The sequence below is a fragment of the Aquarana catesbeiana genome, linkage group LG13 (assembly GCF_042186555.1).
Source record: "Aquarana catesbeiana isolate 2022-GZ linkage group LG13, ASM4218655v1, whole genome shotgun sequence".
NCBI classification, from domain to species: domain Eukaryota; kingdom Metazoa; phylum Chordata; class Amphibia; order Anura; family Ranidae; genus Aquarana; species Aquarana catesbeiana.
The window spans coordinates 222,527,104-222,550,591 of NC_133336.1; the positions used below are offsets into that span (position 1 = coordinate 222,527,104).

At 49.9% G+C, this 23,488-nt stretch overlaps 1 protein-coding gene across 2 annotated transcripts in view; it reads right to left on the minus strand.

The window, feature by feature from the left end:
* POGZ (pogo transposable element derived with ZNF domain) overlaps positions 1-22,753 on the minus strand; it is a 36,894-nt gene extending 14,141 nt beyond the window's left edge. For both annotated transcript variants that reach the window (XM_073609167.1, XM_073609166.1), the window contains exons 1-9: positions 22,569-22,753; positions 16,845-16,900; positions 4,635-4,759; positions 4,133-4,288; positions 2,194-2,369; positions 1,883-2,000; positions 1,461-1,769; positions 394-597; positions 204-307 (exon numbers count right to left, since the gene is read on the minus strand). In XM_073609167.1, coding sequence (XP_073465268.1) covers positions 204-307; positions 394-597; positions 1,461-1,769; positions 1,883-2,000; positions 2,194-2,369; positions 4,133-4,288; positions 4,635-4,755 — 1,188 coding nt within the window. In that variant the 5' untranslated portion in view covers positions 4,756-4,759; positions 16,845-16,900; positions 22,569-22,753. The remainder of the gene's footprint in view (positions 1-203; positions 308-393; positions 598-1,460; positions 1,770-1,882; positions 2,001-2,193; positions 2,370-4,132; positions 4,289-4,634; positions 4,760-16,844; positions 16,901-22,568) is intronic.
* Between the last annotated feature and the right edge of the window lie 735 nt (positions 22,754-23,488).

Genomic DNA, 23,488 nt, shown 5'->3' on the forward strand with positions numbered 1-23,488 from the left:
TTAAAACTAATTTTCATTCAAGGTTTCATAATGGAGTGTGTCTTCTTTTTAGTGTTGTGTTAATAAAGCAGATGGAATGCTGGACTAGAGGAGGATGACTGTATGCAGCACAGCACCCCCCACTGGTCGGAGGACTGAAGGGGGGTGACTGCCTGCAGCACAGCATTGTAGTCCTTTTACAAACGTTCTATGTATGGACTTACACACATATGTCCTCGAAGGGCTTCCATGACTCGGAAGGAAGTCTGACATCTGGGGCAGTGCTTTCTATCCAAATTTTCCTGCGGGGTCACAGATGGGGACGATACTGTAAAAGGAGAGAGAGACGTGTCACGGGTGTCTGGCTGGCCTGGTTGGGACCCAAGTCAAATGTCCTATTTTGCTTAGACCTACCTGTCACCCCGATGGGCTCTAGCTGGATGCTCTTCTGTACTGTGCCCAAGCTGGGGCCGGTGCCGTTATTGCCAATGCTGCTGGAGAAGATGAGCTGGGTGGAATTCTGGGTGGTCGTCTGGCAGCCGCTCATGGCGTTGACAAACTTCACCACGTCGTTGGTCTCACCGGTGCTCTTCACCGCCACAAAACTGGCAATGCTCACTGCACAGAACAAGAGGGATCATTTCACATGTGTGTCCAGCCCACAGAAAAATTTACTGTGGACCTGTGCTTTATCTATACAGGTTCTCTTTATCGTATCCCTAACCCAGCAGCACATACCTTGCTTTAGCTCCTCCATTGATCTATTCAGCCACCAGGAGGGGAGAAAGACACCGTGGATGGAATCTGAGTCACTCTTGTCTAGGGTTGGGCAACTGTGGCCCTCCAACTGTTGTGGAACTACATGTTCCATGAGGCAGAGGCCCGATGGGAAGGCTGGCAAGCTGCTGCCAGAGGCCCGATGGGAAGGCTGGCAAGCTGCTGCCAGAGGCCCGATGGGAAGGCTGGCAAGCTGCTGCCAGAGGCCCGATGGGAAGGCTGGCAAGCTGCTGCCAGAGGCCCGATGGGAAGGCTGGCAAGCTGCTGCCAGAGGCCCGATGGGAAGGCTGGCAAGCTGCTGCCAGAGGCCCGATGGGAAGGCTGGCAAGCTGCTGCCAGAGGCCCGATGGGAAGGCTGGCAAGCTGCTGCCAGAGGCCCGATGGGAAGGCTGGCAAGCTGCTGCCAGAGGCCCGATGGGAAGGCTGGCAAGCTGCTGCCAGAGGCCCGATGGGAAGGCTGGCAAGCTGCTGCCAGAGGCCCGATGGGAAGGCTGGCAAGCTGCTGCCAGAGGCCCGATGGGAAGGCTGGCAAGCTGCTGCCAGAGGCCCGATGGGAAGGCTGGCAAGCTGCTGCCAGAGGCCCGATGGGAAGGCTGGCAAGCTGCTGCCAGAGGCCCGATGGGAAGGCTGGCAAGCTGCTGCCAGAGGCCCGATGGGAAGGCTGGCAAGCTGCTGCCAGAGGCCCCGTTTGTGCTTTTCCTTACCTAGTTTGGGGTTGGTGCCGGGATTGTTCTGGTTCTGCGGAATGGTCAGCGTCTGCATCGGCTGCTGCATCGTGATCTGTCGCATGGGCTGGCTGGGCGACAGCGTGGTCGACGTGCTGGAGATCGGCTTGCTGACCTGCGCCTGAGACTGCGGCACCGGGCTCCTTATAGTAAGGGTGGCCGGGATGACCGTGGTGAAAGTGTTGGTGGCGGGACGCACGGGGACGTTGGTATTCGGTCGGACTTGGGTCATTTGCGAGAAGACCTGGGGTACGCCCACTCCTTGCTTCATAAACTGAGTGCCTGGAGCTGACAAAAAAATAAAAAATTACAAAAAATAATTTAGAAAGGGCCTGTGCCAAGGAGGACCAGCCCGGGACAGCTTGTGCCAAGGAGGACCAGGTTATATATTATATTCTCACCTGGTACGATGGTGATAGGCCTGACTGTCTGTCCCTGCTGAACGTTCAGAACGATTCCTACTTGATTCATTGCGTTCACCGTGTTCTGCACCGGCCGGACATTCCTAACCGGAAAACCCTGCAAGGAAAAATAATGGTGGAAACCAGTCACAACTCAAGTTACTGTTCTTCTGAGCATGCAGGGAACCAAAGAAGCATTTTAGGTCTTCTTTATGGAAACATTTAAGTGCAAGGTGCACTTTAAGAGCCACATTTATAGTCACCAAGTCAGAAACCAAAGTCGCGATAAAAGCCACAGTCTTCTCCCCCACCTGTGCTGTGATGAAGATGGGCTGTGCAGTCATCGAGTTGTTGGTGGAGTGGTTGGCGTTCTGCATGACTTGCATGGGCCGCAGCATGGGCTGGGTCATCATGGTGCCGATACCGGATGTGGTATTCTGGGTCAGGTAGAGAGGCTGAGAGCCGGAGTGCATGATTGGCGTGGAACCTGAAAAGAGGAAAGCAATGAAGATTATAGGTTGAACTCCTCCTTTATCTTAGAGTTTATTTCATCCTATACAAGGATCGCAAGCAACAGTGCAAATTTCACTGTAGGCAACATGGGAGGCCTGAAAGCACCTGCGTTGTCCTCAAATCCGTTTTCTGCACTAGACTGAATAGAATCCCCCATGAGGTCAGAGGGCATGAGACACTTGGACCCGTTATGATCCATGCAATGGTTGTTGAGCTAGCATAGCTGACAGCGCTCCACCCTTCTCGGACCACGTTGCTTAGCAGAAGAATAAAGCCTAACAGTGCTCGTCTGTGGCAGCAGGCATGTGCTGGAGACAAGTACCATCATTTGCCACAGCAAGGGGGAGAATAAAAAAGGTACATGTTAGGTCTGCAAGTGCTGACTGTAGCTCCTTCCCAGGCTGAAGCCCAATTTATGAGTGTCCTATGGTAGAGCCAGAGCACAGCACTGTAGCCCCTACATATTCTTCTATTTTTACTGGTTGGCAACTTGTGTTGTGATCAGAGCTGACCCCTCCCCTTCACCTGAATAATGCTGTATAAGAAGTGTGAATTGGATTGGAGATCAGGCTGCAGATCACATTAATGTCTCACCGCTTTATTAGTGCAAACTTGAAGTATCGCCACAAATCGTTGTGGAATCCCCCTGAGGACCAAGTTCATGTAGCACTTGCTTCAGCACTAATCCGTGGCTGTGTTGTGCAGTAAAATAAATATAAAATCATTTTTATGTCTGTATGTGCCAAGTGTAGCTCCACCCTAGGCTGAAGCCCAATTTGTGAGCGTCCTATAGGGGAGCCAGAGCACAGCAGACCTGCCCCCTCTCCTCTTTTTACTGCCTGGCAACTTGTGTTGTGATCAGAGCTGTCCCTTCCCACTGCTGTGACCTGAAAAGCTTGTAGAGTCTCTCTAAGCAAGGAGGAGACAACTCTCTCTCCCCCATCCTTAGGTGTCAGGGTTGCCGTCATCTAAACGAGTCATCCAGCGGTATCGGTAAAGGTGCAATCTTAAGCAGCCTCAGCCAGCTCTGCTAGCCACACCCCATGATGTGTTGCCCTGCCCACCGAGCTTAATTATAGTGGCGGGGCAAGACGCGTTGGGAATGGTTACCAGAGCAGAGCTGCATGAGCAGCATTCTTGATGCACCTTTACTGATACCACTGAACGAGTCATTTAGATGCCAGCACCTTTCCCACCTGAAGACCGGCAGGGAAAGTGTCCTCTTGCTTCAAGTGGTGCTACAAGTTTTTCAGGTTACAGCAGGGGGAGGGGCCAGCTTGGATCACAACTCAAGTTGCCAGCAAGTTAAAAGAAAAGAAGAGGCTACAGTGCTGTGCTCTGGCTCCAATACAAAACGCTCGCAAATTGGGCTCCAGCCTGGGAAGGAGTTAGCACGTGCAGATATAAAGATGATTTTTTTTTTTTTTTTTTTTTTAATGGCACAACACGGCCACAGATTGGAGCAGAACCAAGTGCTACATGAACTTGGTCCTCAGAAGGATACCACAATGATGGTGATACACGTTTGCACAAATAAAGCGGTGAGACATAAAACAGTTCTTTATTGTTATCTGCAGCCTGATCCCCAAATCCCTCTTCTACAGCATCATTCAGCTTTCCACTTCAGGCAACGGCCACCTCTGGGGCTGGACCAGGACCTTGGCTGTACCAGGCACACCTGTCATCCCAAGGAACCCCCCCCCCTCATTTCATGGAGGTTTCCAGATGTCTACTCACCACTGCTATTGGCGATGAGAGTCAGCAACGTCTTCTTGGTGTTGTCTGTGTTCTGGGTGATGGTGTTGGTCACAGTGGCGGCCGTAGTGTACTGAGTGCCCAGTGTCTGGGCGACAATTGGAAGGGTTGCTGTGACTGGCTGGATGTTGACAGACACTGAGAAAAAAAATAAAAAAAAAGACAGTGGATCACACAGAGATACACATGCAAAGATATCATGATTGGGAGCCCATCCTACCTACCCAACTTCTAATCATCACACTTTAGATGACTCCACCCACTTCCCCCGCCACCTTCCTGTTCTCCAGACTGCTGGTGAACATAGGGGGTTATCACCTTTCTAAAAGCCCTGTGAAATCCCTCCCTTCTACACCCATCAGCTTGCAGGGCAGCCGTGTCCACCACCAGTCTGGCAAGTGGCAACTCTGTATACAAAAAGATCTTCCCAAACTGACAACCCCCAGAACTGCTCTGTGCTACGAGATCCAAGATGGGGAGATACCTGTGCTGGTCTTGTCCATATAGCCATAATCCTCCACCACCGAGTCTTCAATCACATCGCTGATCTTCTGCCATGGCTCCAGCTCCTCCTCCTCACACTCCATAAACAGATCAGTGTCCATCTTGCTAAAGTAGAAAAAAAAATATTATAATATATAGATATAAAATTAGGCAATGGCAAAAAAACAAAAACAAAAAACCCACACACTACTGAAGACCAGACCAGGATAACCTCTTCTACTCCCACAATCCCTCAGTTTTGTAGTAAAGCCATACCAAGGGCATGATCATAAACAGAGGGGATGAACTTGCGTCCTTCAAATGGACCCAACAAACTCATTTTTATGAGAGTACAAAAATCCTAGTTTTCTCATTCCATTGAGGGACAAAATCACCTCAAAGAGCCACATGAAAGACTTTTATGCCCCAAGCTGACATCACATGAAGCCCGAACCTCCATCTGATAAAGCTTAGAGAATGTGTGAACAGACCAGGTGGCAGCCTTGCAAATCTGGGAAACATGTACTTGACACCAAAAATACCAAGAAGCGCTCACAGAATTAGTAGAGTGCGCCTCGACACAAAAAGGCCTTGAGACCGTAAACTTGAATGGTGGTCAGTCTATGCCACCTAGGAATGGTAGAACAAGAAGCCAGTGCACCCTTACAGGGGACATCTGAAATGCCTTCTTTCAGAAAGAAGTGGTGGCCGAGAGATTCTCACTGCCCAAACCACATCCAGACAAAAAGGGATATTTCTTTTTAGGTGAACTAAAGATAGACAGAGAGATGGAGGAATAATGTCCTGGTTGAAGCAAAAAGGCTTAAGGAGGAAGGAGATCCCAGGCCTCATCACCACCTTGTCCCTATGTAAACCCAGAAAGGGTTCTTTGCAATAGAAGTTCACACTCTCGCCTCACAGGAGGTGATGGTCACGAGGAAAGCCACCTTGTGAGATTACAGGGAGAAATGTCTCCAAGTCATTCTCAGCTAGGGTTCCTCCAGAAGTTGCTATGAGTTCTTTGAGTGGTGACTGATGACCTCCCATTTTATGGTGCCTCCATAATTCCAAGGCTAACTCCACTTGACAGAGCCAGCTGCATGAACCCAATGATCTTTTTAGCGGTCTGTGAGGGTTGCATTCTGTAAGGTCATGATTTTCACTGGCCACCAATGTAAGGGGTGTTTTTCCACTAACCTGCAATAAAAGCAGGAGTTCCCCAGGATCTGAAATTTTTCTTCAAGGGTTCCTCTGGGACAAAAAAGGTTGAAAAAGGCTGCTCTAACGGGTTCAAATGGTGGTTTTCTAAGGCGCAGAAAGAATCTGATTCAGATCCCACAGAGCCACTGAGGAATGAATGAACGAAGGAACGAACGAACGAACGAACAAGGAAAGCTACATGGGATACCTCCTGGACAAAAGTCTAATGCCCCGTACACACGGTCAGATTTTCCGATGGAAAATGTCCGATCGGAGCGTGTTGTCAGAAATTCCGACCGTGTGTGGGCTCCATCGGACATTTTCCATCGGATTTTCCGACACACAAAGTTGGAGAGCAGGAGATAAAATTTTCCGACAACAAAATCCGTTGTCGGAAATTCCGATCGTGTGTACACAAATCCGACGGACAAAGTGCCACGCATGCTCAGAATAAATAAAGAGATGAAAGCTATTGGCCACTGCCCCGTTTATAGTCCCGACGTACGTGTTTTACGTCACCGCGTTTAGAACGATCGGATTTTCCGACAACTTTGTGTGACCGTGTGTATGAAAGACAAGTTTGAGCCAACATCCGTCGGAAAAAATCCTAGGATTTTGTTGTCGGAATGTCCGAACAAAGTCCGACCGTGTGTACGGGGCATTAGAATGAGAGAGACCAGCGGTCTCCGAAATGGAATAGAAAGGGTAGAAACCTGACCTTTGGATAGCACCAAGATCCAAAAACTAGTCCAAATCCAGTTGCAGGAAGCAGAGGATTCTTCAAGGAGACCAGGTGGCAGCCTTGCAAATCTGGGAAACATGTACTTGACACCTGGAGTGGAAGCCTGAGGCTCACACCAAGTGAGGTATGCCTTCCATTTCCAATGACAGACATGGAAGTAGGTAGTAGAATTCCTAGCTTTTAAGATTGTAGACTCACCATCTCAGGACCTGGATACAGCCATGGTGTTAAAGCCAGCGACTGTAAAGCAGAATGGACTTTGAGATAGAAGACCCAAGTGATCTGATAGAGCCCCAATGCATCTGCCAGGAGTCTTACCAGGTTGGCAAATCACATTGGGCCGGTCCAGAGCAATAAGGAAAACCCAAATTGCCCTTCTACTTGATCCTGCGATGCAGATAAGGAAGACGTTTTAGCAAAGGGAAGACCTAGATCATGATGTACTGATCCCACAAAGTATCCACAGCCTTAGCTAGAGGATCCTTTTACGTTAAGGAAAACGTCTAGTTTTTTTGTTATCAAACCTGGAGGCCAGGAGGTTCACATCTGACATCACTGACCTATGAAACAGGTCCTGGAAACCTTCAGGTGTACGAACCACTCCCCCAAAGATCCAGACATTGTCAGCTAAGGAAGTTGACCTGCCAATTGTTCACACCAGGCTTTGTCAGACTAAATTTGGAACTAGAGACCCTCCAGTAGGATGGTCAAATGCTGCAGAGACTGCCAAATCGCCCAAAGCTCCAGAATGTTGATTGGGAGACAAGACTCTAATGAAGACCCCTTCACCAACAGGCTGCCTATTATGCCTCCCAAGCCCAACAGGCTGGCATCTGTCACAAAATCTTCTTATTCCAGAACCACCAAGCCAAGGACAACCTGGTCCTCTATACCAAACAAATAGGTTGGTTTTCGGGTTTGATTGATTGACTGGCATTGTAGAGGTCTAGGGTGAAACTAAGCTAATGGGACAGTTTTGAGGAAGGCTACTATCAGGCCAAATACTCATTCAAAAGCAGAGACACGGACCACTCCTGGATTGGAGAGCTGGGATAGAAAATTGAAGAGTCTGAAAAGTCTTAGGGAGAAAGACCTTGGCCTGAGCTGTGTTCAGGCATGGATCCAGATATTTCAAAACCAGCAATGATTTCTGAAGATTTGGAATCCATCTAAACCACTGTAGCATCTTCTGGACAGTGAAAGCCACAATGTCCGACAGAGTCCATGCCAACTATTCCCTCAACAGAAGGTCGTCTAAGTATTCCACAATGAGAATGCCTTGGGAGCGCAGAAGATAGAACTGAGGCCAGCATCTTGGCGAACACCCGAGCTAAAAATGATGGGCCGAAGGGCAGGGCCACAAACTGGTAGTGCAGGGGCCCCAAAGCAAAATATAGAAAACAATGCACTGGGAAGGGGAGGACATCAACGTCGGCGCTCTTAAGGGTCAATGGAAGCCAAAAAAAAAAAAAAAAAAAAAAGAAGGTCTTCCTTTGAGGGAAGGTGCTTCCATGCATAAATTTCTGAACTGGAATGAAGACATTTAGAGCTTTGGAGGTCCAAGATGGGCTTGATACACCTTTGGGTTTGGGGGTGCTTACATAATAAGTCAGGTTGAAAAAAGTCCATCTAGTTCAACCATAAAAAAAATAAAAAATATCATACAATCCCATATACCCAATCCTATACCCACAGTTGATCCAGAGGAAGGCGAAAAATCTACCCAGAAAAGCAGGATCCAAATTTGGTACAGCAGGGGAAAAAATTCCTTCCTCACCCCCAAGAGGCAATCGGATTTTCCCTGGATCAACTTTACCTATAAATGTCAGTACCCAGTTATATCATGTACATTTAGGAAACAATGCAGGTCTTCCTTAAAGCAATCTACTAAGCTGGCCAGAACCACCTCTGGAGGGAGTCTATTCCACATTTTTACAGCTCTTACTATGAAGAAACCTTTCAATATTTGGAGATTAAATCTCTTTTCCTCTAGACGTAAAGAGTGCCTCCTTGTCCTCAGTGTTGACCGTAAAGTGAATAACACCAAGTTCACTATATGGACCCCTTAGGGCCCTTTCACACTGGGGCGGGGGCTTTACCGTCGGTATGCGGGCGCTAGCGGAAGGTGGTTTTACCCCCCTGCTAGCGGCCGAGAAAGGGTTAAAAGCACCGCAAAGCACCTCTGCAGAGGCGCTTTGCTGGCGGTATAGCCGCGCCGTCCCATTGGTTTCAATGGACAGGAGAGGTGAAGGAGCGGTATACACTCCGCTCCTTCATCGCTCCGAAGATGCTGCTAGCAGGACTTTTTTTCCCGTCCTGCTAGCGCACCGCTCCAGTGTGAAAGCCCTCGGGGCTTTCACACTGGAATTAAAGCAGCGGCACTTTCGGGTCAGTTTACAGGCACTATTATTAGCGCAATAGCGCCTGCAAACCGCCCCAGTGTGAAAAGGACCCTCATATATTTATACATGGTGATCATATCCCCTTTAATCTCCTCTTCTCAAGAGTGAATAAATTCAGTTCCTCTAATCTTTCCTCATAGCTGAGCTCCTCCATGCCTCTTATCAGTTTGGTTGCCCTTCTCTGCACTCTCGCCAGTTCCCCGATATCCTTTTTGAGAACTGGTGCCCAAAACTGAACTTCATATTCCAGATGAGGTCTTACTAATGATTTGTACAGGTGCAAAAGGTTGGTGTAATATCTTTACAACAGTCTTGCCATAGGAACTGGGGAAAATGACAAAGACAAGGAGACCCGAGAGGCCTCAATAGAGATCTGATAATCTTAGAAGGGATGTTGACCAGTCAGCCATATTCTGGCAAAGTGACAAAAATATGGAATGAAGAGCAGAACAGGCCCAGCAAGAACACTGCTCTAGAAATGGCTTACAACCACTTATCGGTTGGGTCCTTAAAGGCAGGTGCATCCTCTACAGCAGTGGTCTCCAAAGGGCCAAATGTGGCCCTTTGCTTGCCATGATCTCGCCCTTGGAGCACTATTTCTCTGATTTCACTGATAGTCACTATTCTTCCCAATGACACCAACAATGGTACACTATTCCTCCCGCTAATATCAATCATTGGCGGGGCGCTTTCTCCCACTGACACCAATGATAGGACACTATACCTCTCACTGATACAAGGCGCTATTCCTCAAACTGACACCAGTGATGGGGTCCTATTCCTCCAACTGATAACAACAATGGGGAACCCACTAATACCAATGATGGGACATTGGTTACATCCACTGACACCGAACCATTTTCTACTCCCACTGGGCAAAGTCTGTCCCCCCTTAAGTCTGAAGGACAGAAAACTGGACCTTTGTTTGGAAAGACTGGAGACCCCTGATCTACAGGAATGGTAGTTGCCTTGATGGAACACTGACAAATTCAAATGGCCACTTTTTACAAAATCCTCTTCAAAACGGATATAAAACTACTACTGAGCATCTGGGGGAGCAAACAACTTGTCAGGGTGTTCCCAATCTCCATATAGAGAGTGCAAGAGAAAGTTCTTTGCAGCCTTAGTGGTTCTAAAAAGACAGTAGACCAGAAACAGCACTGGTAGAAGCAACAGGTTGATCGAGTCTCAGAGATGCAATCCATAATGATAAAAAGATGAAACCCTCTTATAATTTTGGAGTAGCCATTCTCAACCAGGGTTCCCCAAAAGGTTGCCAGGGGTTTCTTGAGCTGTGGTCGCCTGTCCTTCCATATGATGGCACCTGTATAGTTCCAGGGCCAACCACACTTGGCAAAGCCATCAGCACGACACCAATAATCCATTTAGCGGTTTGTAAAGACTGCATTGCGACTACCACTAAGGGTTGCATTCCTCCTACTGATCATCAATGTAGAGGATGCATTTATCCCATTGATCCCCCTAATTAAATTGGTTTAAGTAGGGGTTCCCCAAGACCTGAAAATTATTTTAGAGGTTCCTCTGGGGAAAAAAGGTTGAGAAAGGCTGTTAGAGTATAAGCAAAAGTCTGACTCCTCCAAGAACATAGACATATGCCAGTACATGCGCTAACACCACAAGTGACCTACATGAAGAGGGTCCAAAAGTTCTAGCCTTGAAAGGGTTAATGTTTGGTACAATCGTTTTTCTTGAGAAATACAAGGAGATAAGTGTAAAATTCCCACACAGGGGATATGAACATTAGAGAATGCAGGATTTCATGTGAAGCCACAGAAAGAGATGTGCCATAGAGTATAAGCCAATATATGTATAGTGAGGGGAAAAAAGTATTTGATCTTCTGCTGATTTTGTATGTTTGCCCACTGACAAAGAAACGATCAGTCTATAATTTTAATGGTCGGTTTATTATAACAGTGAGAGACAGAATAACAAAAATATCCAGAAAAAACGCATTTCAAAAAAAAGTTATAAATTGATTTGCATTTTAATGAGTAAAATAAGTATTAGACCCCTTCACAAACAGGACTTAGTACTTGGTGGCAAAACCCTTGCCGGCAATCAGAGGTCAGACAATTCTTGTAGTTGGCCACCAGGTTTGCACACATCTCAGGAGGAATTTTGTCCTCTTTGCAGATCCTCTCCAAGTCATTATGGTTTCCAGGCTGATGTTTGGTAACTCGAGCCTTCAGCTCCCTCCACATGTTTTCTATGGGATTAAGGTCTGAAGACTGGCTAGTCCACTCCAGGGACTTTAATGTGCTTCTTCTTGAGCCACTCCTTTGTTTGCCTTGGCCGTGTGTTTTGGGTCACTGTCATGCTCGAATACTCATCCATGACCTATTTTCAATGCCCTGGCTGAGGGGAGGGGGTTCTCACCCAAGATTTGATGGTACATGGCCCCGTCCATCGTCCCTTTGATGCGGTGAAGTTGTCCTGTCCTCTTAGCAGAAAAACACCCCCCAAAGCAAAATGTTTCCACCTCCTCCATGTTTGACGGTGGAGATGATGTTCTTGGGGTCATAGGCAGCATTCCTCCTCCTCCAAACACAGCGAGTTGAGTTGATGCCAAAAAGCTTGATTTTGGTCTCATCTGACCACAACACTTTCCCCCAGTTCTCCTCGGAATCATTCAGATGTTCATTAGTAAACTTCAGACTGTCTTGTACATGTGATTTACTGAGCAGGGGGACCTTGCAGGCGCTGCAGGATTTCAGTCCTTCACGGTGTAGTGTGTTACCGATTGTTTTCTTGGTGACTATGGTCCCAGCTGAGATCATTGACAAGATTCTTCTGTGTAGTTCTGGGCTGATTCCTCACCATTCTTATGATTATTGAAACTCCACGGAGGTGAGATCTTGTATGGAGCCCCAGAACCGAGGGAGATGGACAGTTATTTTGTGTTTCTTCCATTAGAGAATAATCGAACCAACTGTTGTCACCCTCTCACCAAGCTGCTTGGCGATGGCCTTGTAGCCCCATTCCAGCCTTGTGTAGGTCTACAATCTTCTCCCTGACATCCTTGGACAGCTCTTTGGTCTTGGCCATGGTGGAGAGATTGGAATCTGATTGCTTCTGTGGACAGGTGTCTTTTATACAGTTAGCAAGCTGAGATTAGGAGCACTCCCTTTAAGAGAGTGCTCCTAATCTCAGCTCATTACCTGTATAGAAGACACCTGGGAGCCAGAAATCTTGCTGATTGATAGGGGATCAAATACTTATTTCACTCATTAAAATGCAAATCAATTTATAACTTTTTTGAAATGCGTTTTTCTGGATTTTTTTGTTGTTCTTCTCTCTCACTATTATAATAAACCGACCAATAAAATTATAGACTGATCGTTTCTTTGTCAGTGGGCAAACGTTCAAAATCAGCAGCCAAATACTTTTTTTTCCCCTCACTGTCCCGGTCAGAACACAACAGCTCAGTGGGGGGGGGGGATTGCTGTACCAACTTCACATGGTTAGTACAGCGGCTCCAGACTGGAGTTGTCAGTTTTTTTCGGTTGAACGAAGCACCGACCTCCCTGTATAGCTTTCAATAAAACAGCTGAAAGCCGCTTCTCCTCTCCCTCCCGTGGCCGTCAGATGCCACCCCCCCGGCTCCCCCGTGTGCTCCTTGTCCCCCTCCCCCCGGCTCCCCACATGCTCCTCGTTCTGTCCGGGTCCCCTTCCGGCTCCCTCGTGTGCTCCTTCTGTCCGGGTCCCCCTCCGGCTCCTCTTGTGTGCTCCAGGTCCCCCTCCAGCTCCCCCGTGTGCTCCCCATTCTGTCTGGGTCCCCCTCCCGGCTCCCTCGCCCTGTCCGGGTCCCCCTCCCGACTCCCTCGTGTGCTCCTCGTTCTGTCCGGGTCCCCCTCCCTCGTGTGCTCCTTATTTTGTCCAGGTCCCTCTCCCGGCTCCCTCGTTCTGTCCGGGTCCCCCTCCCAGCTCCCTCGTGTGCTCCTCGTTCTGTCCGGGTCCCCCTCGTGTGCTCCTCGTTCTGTCCGGGTCCCCCTCCCGGCTCCCTCGTGTGCTCCTCGTTCTGTCCGGGTCCCCCTCCCGGCTCCCTCGTGTGCTCCTCGTTCTGTCCGGGTCCCCCTCCCGGCTCCTCTTGTGTGCTCCAGGTCCCCCTCCAGCTCCCCCGTGTGCTCCCCATTCTGTCTGGGTCCCCCTCCCGGCTCCCTCGCCCTGTCCGGGTCCCCCTCCCGACTCCCTCGTGTGCTCCTCGTTCTGTCCGGGTCCCCCTCCCTCGTGTGCTCCTTATTTTGTCCAGGTCCCTCTCCCGGCTCCCTCGTTCTGTCCGGGTCCCCCTCCCAGCTCCCTCGTGTGCTCCTCGTTCTGTCCGGGTCCCCCTCCCGGCTCCCTCGTGTGCTCCTCGTTCTGTCCGGGTCCCCCTCCCGGCTCCCTCGTGTGCTCCTCGTTCTGTCCGGGTCCCCCTCCCGGCTCCCTCGTGTGCTCCTCGTTCTGTCCGGGTCCCCCTCCCGGCTCCCTCGTGTGCTCCTCGTTCTGTCCGGGTCCCCCTCCCGGCTCCCTCGTGTGCTCCTCGTTCTGTCCGGGTCCCCCTCCCGGCTCCCTCGTGTGCTCCTCGTTCTGTCCGGGTCCCCCTCGTGTGCTCCTCGTTCTGTCCGGGTCCCCCTCCCGGCTCCCTCGTGTGCTCCTCGTTCTGTCTGGGTCCCCCTCGTGTGCTCCTCGTTCTGTCCGGGTCCCCCTCCCGGCTCCCTCGTGTGCTCCTCGTTCTGTCCGGGTCCCCCTCCCGGCTCCCTCGTGTGCTCCTCGTTCTGTCCGGGTCCCCCTCCCGGCTCCCTCGTGTGCTCCTCGTTCTGTCCGGGTCCCCCTCCCGGCTCCCTCGTGTGCTCCTCGTTCTGTCCGGGTCCCCCTCCCGGCTCCCTCGTGTGCTCCTCGTTCTGTCCGGGTCCCCCTCCCGGCTCCCTCGTGTGCTCCTCGTTCTGTCCGGGTCCCCCTCCCGGCTCCCTCGTGTGCTCCTCATTCTGTCCGGGTCCCCCTCCCGGCTCCCTCGTGTGCTCCTCATTCTGTCCGGGTCCCCCTCCCGGCTCCCTCGTGTGCTCCTCATTCTGTCCGGGTCCCCCTCCCGGCTCCCTCGTGTGCTCCTCATTCTGTCCGGGTCCCCCTCCCGGCTCCCTCGTGTGCTCCTCATTCTGTCCGGGTCCCCCTCCCGGCTCCCTCGTGTGCTCCTCCTTCTGTCCGGGTCCCCCTCCCGGCTCCCTCGTGTGCTCCTCCTTCTGTCCGGGTCCCCCTCCCGGCTCCCTCGTGTGCTCCTCCTTCTGTCCGGGTCCCCCTCCCGGCTCCCTCATGTGCTCCTCATTCTGTCCGGGTCCCCCTCCCGGCTCCCTCGTGTGCTCCTCATTCTGTCCGGGTCCCCCTCCCGGCTCCCTCGTGTGCTCCTCATTCTGTCCGGGTCCCCCTCCCCGTGTGCTCCTCGTTCTGTCCTGGTCCCCCTCCTGGCTCCGTGTGCTCCTCATTCTGGCGAGCTCCTCTGTGTGATTGGTCAATTTTGATCACATGGTAGACAGGGCCAATCACAAAACAAACTGAAGGATTCAGTTTCATTCAGTAAAATGCTTGCTTATGGCCAATGTAATTCACTGCTATCAACAATCATAAAGTGAAAAAACAAACTCTGATCACTTCTCCAGAGTAGCTCAGTGTTACGATGGTAACATATTGTAATAAAAATGTAAAAAGGCACAAAAACAAACTTTGTCCGGTATAGAAGAAGAGGTTAACCGCTTCAGCCCCGGAAGATTTTATCCCCTTCCTGACCAGAGCACTTTTTACAATTTGGCGCTGCATCGCTTTAACCGCTGCACAACGATATACATCGGCAGAATGGCACGGGTGAGCAAAAGGGCGTACAGAGAAGTCCCCTTTAAGAAGCGGTGCCGCGGACTCGATGTCTGCCGGGTGCCCGCGATCGTGTCACGGTGAGGTAGAGCAGGGAGATGCATTTGTAAACAAAGCATTCCCTGTTCTGCCTAGTGACAGGACAGTGGATCACTATCATGCGAGTGGTAGCCCCTCCCCCCCACAGTTAGAATCACTCCCTAGGACACAGTTAACCCCTTCATCGTCCCCTAGTGGTTAACTCTTCCCTGCCAGTGTCATTTACACAGTAATCAGTGCATTTTTATAGCACTAATCGCTGTATAAATGTGAATGGTCCCAAAATAGTGTCAAAAGTGTCCGCCATAATATCGCAGTCCCGTAAAAAAAAAAAAAAATTATTATAAATCACAGATCGCCGCCATTACTACTAGAAAAAAAAATGAATAATAAAAATGCCATAAATCTATCCCCTATTTTGTAGACACTATAAATTTTGCGCAAACCAATCAATATGCGCTTATTGCGATTCTTTTTAACAAAAATATGTAGAAGAATACATATCGGCTGAAACTGAGGAAAAATTTGTGTTTTTTTTTTTTATATATTAAAAAATATTGTTTTTGAAAATGTTCGCTTTTTTTTGTTTATAGCGCACAAAAAAAAAAACAAAAAACACATGTAGAGAAGATCAAATACCAACAAAAAAGAAAGTTCTATTTGTGGGGGGGAAACGTCAATTTTGTTCGGGTACAACGTCGCACGACCGCGTGATTGTCAGTTAGGGCTGGGAGATTTTCAAAAAAAAAAAAAAAAAAAAAAAAACACGATTCACATCGAGTTTTTTTTTTTTGGAAACCGCGCCGGTCCCGAGGCGCTGCGGGCATGAGCTTTTAGGCGAGGCCGCGACTTCGGCCTAGTCCGCGGCGTCCGGCCGTAGCCGCGGCCTCGCCTAAAAACTCATGCCCGCAGCGCCTCGGGACCGGCGCAGTGAAAAAAAAAAAAAATCTAAAAAAATCGATTTGCTTAAATTTTGAATCGATTTGACCTCTCAACTCGATTCAAGATTTAAATCGATTTTTTTCCCAGCCCTATTGTCAGTTAAAGCGACGCAGTGCCGTATCACAAACAAGTGCTCTGGTCAGGAAGGGGGCAAAATCTGAAGTGGTTAACTGACAATTGCGCGGTCGCTCGCCGCTGTACCAAAACGAAATCTGCGTCCTTTTTTCCCCCCCACGAATAGGAGCTTTCCTTTGGTGGCAACAATTTTGAAAAAAATATAATATTTTTGACTTTTTGCTATAATAAATATCCCCCAATTTTTTTTTTATAAAAAAAAAAAAAAAAACATTTATTCATCAGTTTAGGCCAATATATATTCTTCTACATATTTTTGGTAAAAATAAATAAAATCGCAATAAGCGTATATTGATTGGTTTGCACAAAAGTTAATAGCATCTACAAACTAGCAGAAAGATTTATGGCATTTTTATTAATTTTTTTTGCTAGTAATGGCGGTGATCTGTGATTTTTAGCGGTACTGCAACGGACAGATCAGAGACTTGACACTTTTTTTGGGACCAGTGACATTTATACAGCGATCAGAGCTATAAAAATGCACTGATTACTGTGTAAATGTCACTGGCAGGGAAGAAGATAACACTAGGGGGCGATCAAGGGGTTAAGTGTGTTCTAACTGTATGGGGGATGGGAGTGACTGGGGGAGGAGACATATCGTTGTTCCTACTCAGTAGGAACAAACAATATGTTTCCTCTTCCCTGACCGCACAGTGATTTGTGTGTTTACACACACACACACACACCCCCCCCCCGTGCTGGCGCTCGTGCACGCGATCGCGCATGGCCGGCGGCGATTGTGCCCGCCTGCCACGTGCAGCGGGCGCGCGGCCCTCTGGTGGCAAAAAAAAAAAAAAAAAAGACGGACGGTCGGGAAACAGTTAATAGAGTAAAGGACAACAAAACAGTGAACACATGTACTGATAAGAAGGGTGGGGGTTGGGTACGTTACCTTTATCGATTGATCGCCGTTCAACTGCAATAAATTTTCAAAATGACTTGTCAGACCTGGAGGGGGAGAGCAGGGAGAATTAATATACAAAAAAAAATCTAGAAAATAAAAACAAAAACACAAAAATAAATAGATAAATAAAAAAACAAAACAAACAAATAATAATCACAATTTTGTAGTAGGATGTGCAGGAAGCAGATCCTTGTCCTGCCAGCAGATGGCGGCAGAGATCCCCCAACCACCCCAGAACTAAACCCTCCTCCTTTACAACCAAAGACGCCATCTTTAGCCTTTGATGGATCCGCCACGGTGCCTTACATGGGATCAGCTATGACACCGGCTGTTTGAGGGCCTGACAGTTCAGTGGAGAGCACAAGCAACTGTTGGTGTTAAAATTCATGGAAAGCCTGGAATGGAATTGTTCCGGCAAAAAATAAAATAAAAAAGACATTTGTTGGGTGTAGTTCCACTTTAACTCCCAGGTGGCTCCGCAACGTCACCAGATGACCTCAGGAAATCAGCCATTACATTGTATCATGCTGGGGGGGAGGGGCAGATACATTATATCATTCCAGGGCTGAAGTGGTTAATAAAGGAGGGGCCTCCTTTTCTCCCTATTAAAAAGGGGAGGAGTCTCCAGTATGGGTCCTTTGAGGGGTCAATGTAGAGGGGAGGGGTCAATAAGCCCAAGATATATATTGGGGGGGGGGGGCTGAAGTGGACACCCCCATCATTTTATATCAAAGGGGAGGAGCCTCCAATATGGGTATTTTGAGGCGCAGTTGTTATAAAGGGGAGGAGCCTCCTGATGTAATGAATATTTCAGGCCCCCAGCGGTGTGACCTATGAGAGAGCTCTTGTGGGGGGGGGGGGGGGGGTTGGCCTTAAAGGGAAGGAACCTCTCTGTTAGCCCACAAAAAGGGGGAGGGACCTCCTGGTGTATTAAATATTTAGGAGCCCGTAGTGGCGATATCTTTGGGAGATCCTCTTGGGGCCCCATTATTGTATATTATAGGAGGAACGTCCAGAGGCACACAAGTGGGGAGGGGCCTCCTAGCACATTATATATTCAGGGCCCCCCCCCCAATGGTGTGACCCTTAAAAGGATGGGCCACAGGGTATGTATATTGGGAGGGGCCTCTAATGGCCTGCACAAAGGGGAGGGGCCCACCTAGGGAGTTATATATTCAGGGCCCAGGGGTGTGTATAGTGGGAGGGGCCTCTAATGGCCTACACAAAGGGGAGGGGCCCACCTAAGGAGTTATATATTCAGGGCCCAGGGGTGTGTATAGTGGGAGGGGCCTCTATTGGCCTACAAAAAGGGAGGGGCCAATCCAGTGAATTATATATTCAGGGCCCAGGGGTGAATATAGTGGGAGGGGCCTCTATTGGCCTACAAAAAGGGAGGGGCCAATCCAGTGAATTATATATTCAGGGCCCAGGGGTGAATATAGTGGGAGGGGCCTCTATTGGCCCACAAAAAGGTGAGGGGCCCATCTAGTCAGTTAGATATTCAGGGGCCCCCAGTGGTGTGACCCATAGGCAGGCCCCAGGATATATATACTGGGAGGGGCCTTCACTGGCTTACATAAAGTGGAAGGGGCTTTCCCCCCTAGCATGTTATACAGTATCTGACAAAAGTAAGTACACCCCTCAGTCACATTTATGTAAATCTTTTCATGTGACAACACTGAAGAAATGACACTTGTCTACAATGTAAAGTAGTGAGTGTACAGCTTGTATAACAGTGTAGAGCACTGACAGGCTGACCCCCCACCCCTACAACCTCTGCAGCAATGCTGGCAGCACTCATACGTCTATTTCCCAAAGACAACCTCTGGATATGACGCTGATCACGTGACCTCAACTTCTTTGGTGGACCATGGTGAGGCCTGTTCTGAGTGGAACCTGTCCTGTTATACCGCTGTATGGTCTTGGCCACCGTGCTGCAGCTCAGTTTCAGGGTCTTGGCAATCTTCTTATAGCCTAGGCCATCTTTATGTAGAGCAACAATTCTTTTTTTCAGATCCTCAGAGAGTTCTTTGCCATGAGGTGCCATGTTGTACTTCCAGTGACCAGTATGAGAGAGTGAGAGCGATAACATCAAATTTAACACACCTGCTCCCCATTCACACCTGAGACCTTGTAACACTAACGAGTCACATGACACCGGGGAGGGAAAATGGCTAATTGGGCCCAATTTGGACATTTTCACTTAGGGGTGTACTGACTTTTGTTGCCAGCGGTTTAGACATTAATGGCTGTGTGTTGAGTTATTTTGAGGGGACAGCAAATTTACACTGTTATACAAGCTGTACACTCACTACTTTACATTGTAGACAAGTGTCATTTCTTCAGTGTTGTCACATGAAAAGATAGAAGAAAAGATTTACAGAAATGTGACTGAGGGGTGTACTTACTTTTGTCAGATACTGTATATTCAGGGGGCCCCCAGCGGTGTAACCCTTAAAGGGGCAGGACCAGGGGTGTATATTGTGGGAGGGGCCTCTATTGGCCTACATAAAAGGGAAGGGCCACTGTGGAAATTATGGTAGGAGCCTAAAAAGGATCCTATAGCTGGGAGGGGCCTCCTGGTGTATTACATAATCCCTCAATGGTGCGGCCCCTAAAAGGAGACAGGCCCCAGGATGTAAATGATGGGAGGAGCCTCTATTGGCCTGTACACAAGGGGTGGGGCGCACAGCATTATAGGAGGAGCATCTATTGCCATACATAAAAGGGAGGGGCCTTCTAGGCAGAATATTATAGGAGGGGCCTCTAGTGGTGTGACCCTTAAAGGGCCAGACCTGGGGGTGTGTATAGTGGGAGGAGCCTCTACTGGCCTACATAAAGGGGAGGGGCGCACAGTATATATTATGGGAGGAGCCTCTATTGGCCCACATAAAGGGGAGGAGCGCAGTGAATGTTGTGGGAGGAGCCTCTATTGGCCTACATAAAGAGGAGGAGCGCAGCGTATATTGTGGGAGGAGCCTCTACTGGCCTACATAAGGGGAAGGGCCACTGTGGAAATTATGGGAGGAGCCTAAAAAGGATCTTATAACTGGGAGGGGCCTCCTGGTGTATTACATAATCCCTCAATGGTGCGGCCCCTAAAAGGAGACAGGCCCCAGGATGTAAATGATGGGAGGAGACTCCATTGGCCTGTACAAAGGGGTGGGGCGCACAGCATATATTACAAGAGGAGCATCTATTGGCCTACATAAAAAGGAGGGGCCTTCTAGGCAGAATATTATAAGAGGGGCCTCTAGTGGTGTGACCCTTAAAGGGCCAGGCCTGAGGGTGTGCATAGTGGGAGGAGCCCCTATTGGCCTACATAAAGGGGAGGAGCACAGTGTATGTTGTGGGAGGAGCCTCTATTGGTCTAAAGGGGAGGAGCGCAGTGAATGTTGTGGGATGAGCCTCTACTGGCCTACATAAAGGGGGAGGAGTGCAGTGAATGTTGTGGGAGGAGCCTCTATTGGCCTACATAAAGTGGAGGAGCGCAGTGTATGTTGTGGGAGGAGCCTCTATTGGCCTACATAAAGGAAAGGGCCACTGTGAAAATTATGGGAGGAGCCTAAAAAGGATCCTATAGCTGGGAGGGGCCTCCTGGTGTATTACATAATCCCTCAATGGTGTGGCCCCTAAAAGGAGACAGGCCCCAGGATGTAAATTATGGGAGGAGCCTCTATTGGCCTGTACAAAGGGGTGGGGCGCACAGCATATATTATAGGAGTATCTATTGCCCTACATAAAAGTGAGGGGCCTCTAGTGGTGTGACCCTAAAATCATAGTGGGAGGAGCCTCTATTGGCCTACATAAAGGGGTGAATCACAGTGTATGTTGTGGGAGGAGCCTCTACTGGCCTACATAAAGGGGAGGAGCGCAGTGTATGATGTGGGAGGAGCCTCTATTGGTCTAAAGGGGAGGAGTGCAATGTATATTGTGGGAGGAGCCTCTATTGGCCTACATAAAAGGGAAGGGCCACTGTGGAAATTATGGTAGGAGCCTAAAAAGGATCCTATAGCTGGGAGGGGCCTCCTGGTGTATTACATAATCCCTCAATGGTGCGGCCCCAAAAGTAGACAGGCCCCAGGATGTAAATGATGAGAGGAGCCTCTATTGGCCTGTACAAAGGGGTGGGGCGCACAGCATATATTACAGGAGCCTCTATTGGCCTACATAAAAAGGGAGGGGCGCACAGCATACATTATGGGAGGAGCCTCTATTGGACTACACAAAGGGGAGGAGCGCGGTGCGTGTTGTGGGAGGAGCCTCTATTGGTCTAAAGGGGAGGATCGCAGTGAATGCTGTGGAAGGAGCCTCTATTGGCCTACATAAAGGGGAGGAGCGCCGGGAGGAGCCTCTATTGGCCTACATAAAGGGAAGGGACACTGTAGAAATGGGAGGGGCCTCCTGGTGTATTACATAATCCCTCAATGGTGTGGCCCCTAAAAGGAGACAGGCCCCAGGATGTAAATTATTGAAGGAGCCTCTATTGGCCTGTACAAAAGGGGTGGGGAGCACAGCATTATAGGAGGAGCATCTATTGGCGTACATAAAAGGGAGGGGCCTTCTAGGCAGAATATTGTAGGAGGGGACTCTAGTGGTGTGACCCTTAAAGGGCCAGGCCTGGGGGGGGGGGATGTATAGTGGGAGGAGCCTCTATTGGACTACATAAAGGGGAGGAGCACAGTGTATGTTGTGGGAGGAGCCTCTATTGGTCTAAAGGGGAGGAACACAGTGAATGTTGTGGGATGAGCCTCTATTGGCCTACATAAAGGGGAGGAACGCAGTGCATGTTGTGGGAGGAGCCTCTATTGGCCTAAATCAAGGAAAGGACCACTGTGGAAATTATGGGAGGAGCCTAAAAAGGATCCTATAGCTGGGAGGGGCCTCCTGGTGTATTACATAATCCCTCAATGGTGTGGCCCCAAAAGGAGACTGTACACAAGGGGTGGGGCGCACAGCATATATTACAGGAGCATCTATTGGCGTACATAAAAGGGAGGGGCCTTCTAGGCGGAATATTATAGGAGGGGTCTTTAGTGGTGTGACCCTTAAAAGGGCCAGGCCTGGGGGTGCGTATAGTGGGAAATTGGCCTACATAAAGGGGAGCGCAGTATATATTGTGGGAGGAGCCCATATTGGTCTACAGAAAGGGGAGGGGTGCAATGTATATTATGGGAGGAGCCTCTATTGGCCTACATAAAGGGGAGGAGCGCAGTGTATTGTGGGAGGGCCCTCTATTGGCCTACATAAAGGGGAGGGGCCTCTATTGGCCTACATAAAGGGGAGGAGCGCAGTGTATTGTGGGAGGGGCCTCTATTGGCCTACATAAAGGGGAGGGGTGCAGTGTATATTATGTGAGGAGCCTCTATTAGCTTACAGAAAGGGGAGGGGCGCAGTATATTATGGGAGGAGCCTCTAGTGGTGAATATTATGGGAGGGGCCTCCTATGGGGATTATTATGGGAGGATCTTTTAGATGGGTGGAGCCTCCTGGGGCCCTCAGATATTCGATATATTTTGGGGCCCCCCCAGTGTTGTGTGTGATGAGAAGCCCTCTCAGGGGCCCCTGGCGGCCATTGTTCCCCATGATATGGGCCCTACAGGCCTCCCTCCTCCAGGGGCCCCCAGCCATGAGGATATAGTGCGGAGGATGAAGATGGCGCGGTCGGGGGGGGTGTTTTCGGCGTGGCCCCTCCCACTCCGGGACTCTCACCTGCTCCTGGTCCGGCCTCCGGTGTTCGCTCTCCGCCCGGATCCCTCCGCCCCTCTCACCGCCACACAGCGCGCCACAAAGAGCGCCGAGCGGAGGAACACGGCGCCTCACCGCGGAGGGATACCGCCTACGTCACTTCCTCAGCGCGCTCCCATTGGCCCGAAACGGCGCTGGGGGGCGGGCTCTGACGTCAGCGGCGGGCCCGGCCACGCCCCGGTGCAGGAGCAGAGTTCAGGCGGCGCGTGCGTCCCGCCGCCTCCCCTTCCCCCTCCCACCGAGGGGCGGGGCCTGGCGAAATAATCCCGCACTGGGGGGACCACGTGACTGGATGGGCAGAGCACCCCCCCAGGAGCAGAGGGGCGGGGCACCTGACCACGTGGGGAGGGCACCCTAAAAAAAAAAAAAAAAAAAAAAATCTTCAGGTCACATGAATATGTGTGGAGGGCACCCCCAAAAATATAGGGGGAGGGGCTGAGTCACATGACCATGTGGGGAGATCACCCCAAAATCTTATGGGGAGGGGCTGAGTCACATGATTCTGTATGTAGAGCACCCTAAAATATAGGGGGAGGGGCTGAGTCACATGATTCTGTATGCAGAGCGCCCCAAAATATAGGGGGAGGGGCTGAGTCACATGATTCTGTATGCAGAGCGCCCTAAAATATAGGGGGAGGGGCTGAGTCACGTGATTCTGTACGTAGAGCGCTCCAAAATATAGGGGGAGGGGCTGAGTCACCTGATTCTGTATGCAGAGCACCCCAAAATATAGGGGGAGGGGCTGAGTCACGTGATTCTGTATGTAGAGCGCCCCAAAATATAGGGGGAGGGGCTGAGTCACATGATTCTGTATGCAGAGCGCCCCAAAATATAGGGGGAGGGGCTGAGTCACCTGATTCTGTATGCAGAGCACCCTAAAATAT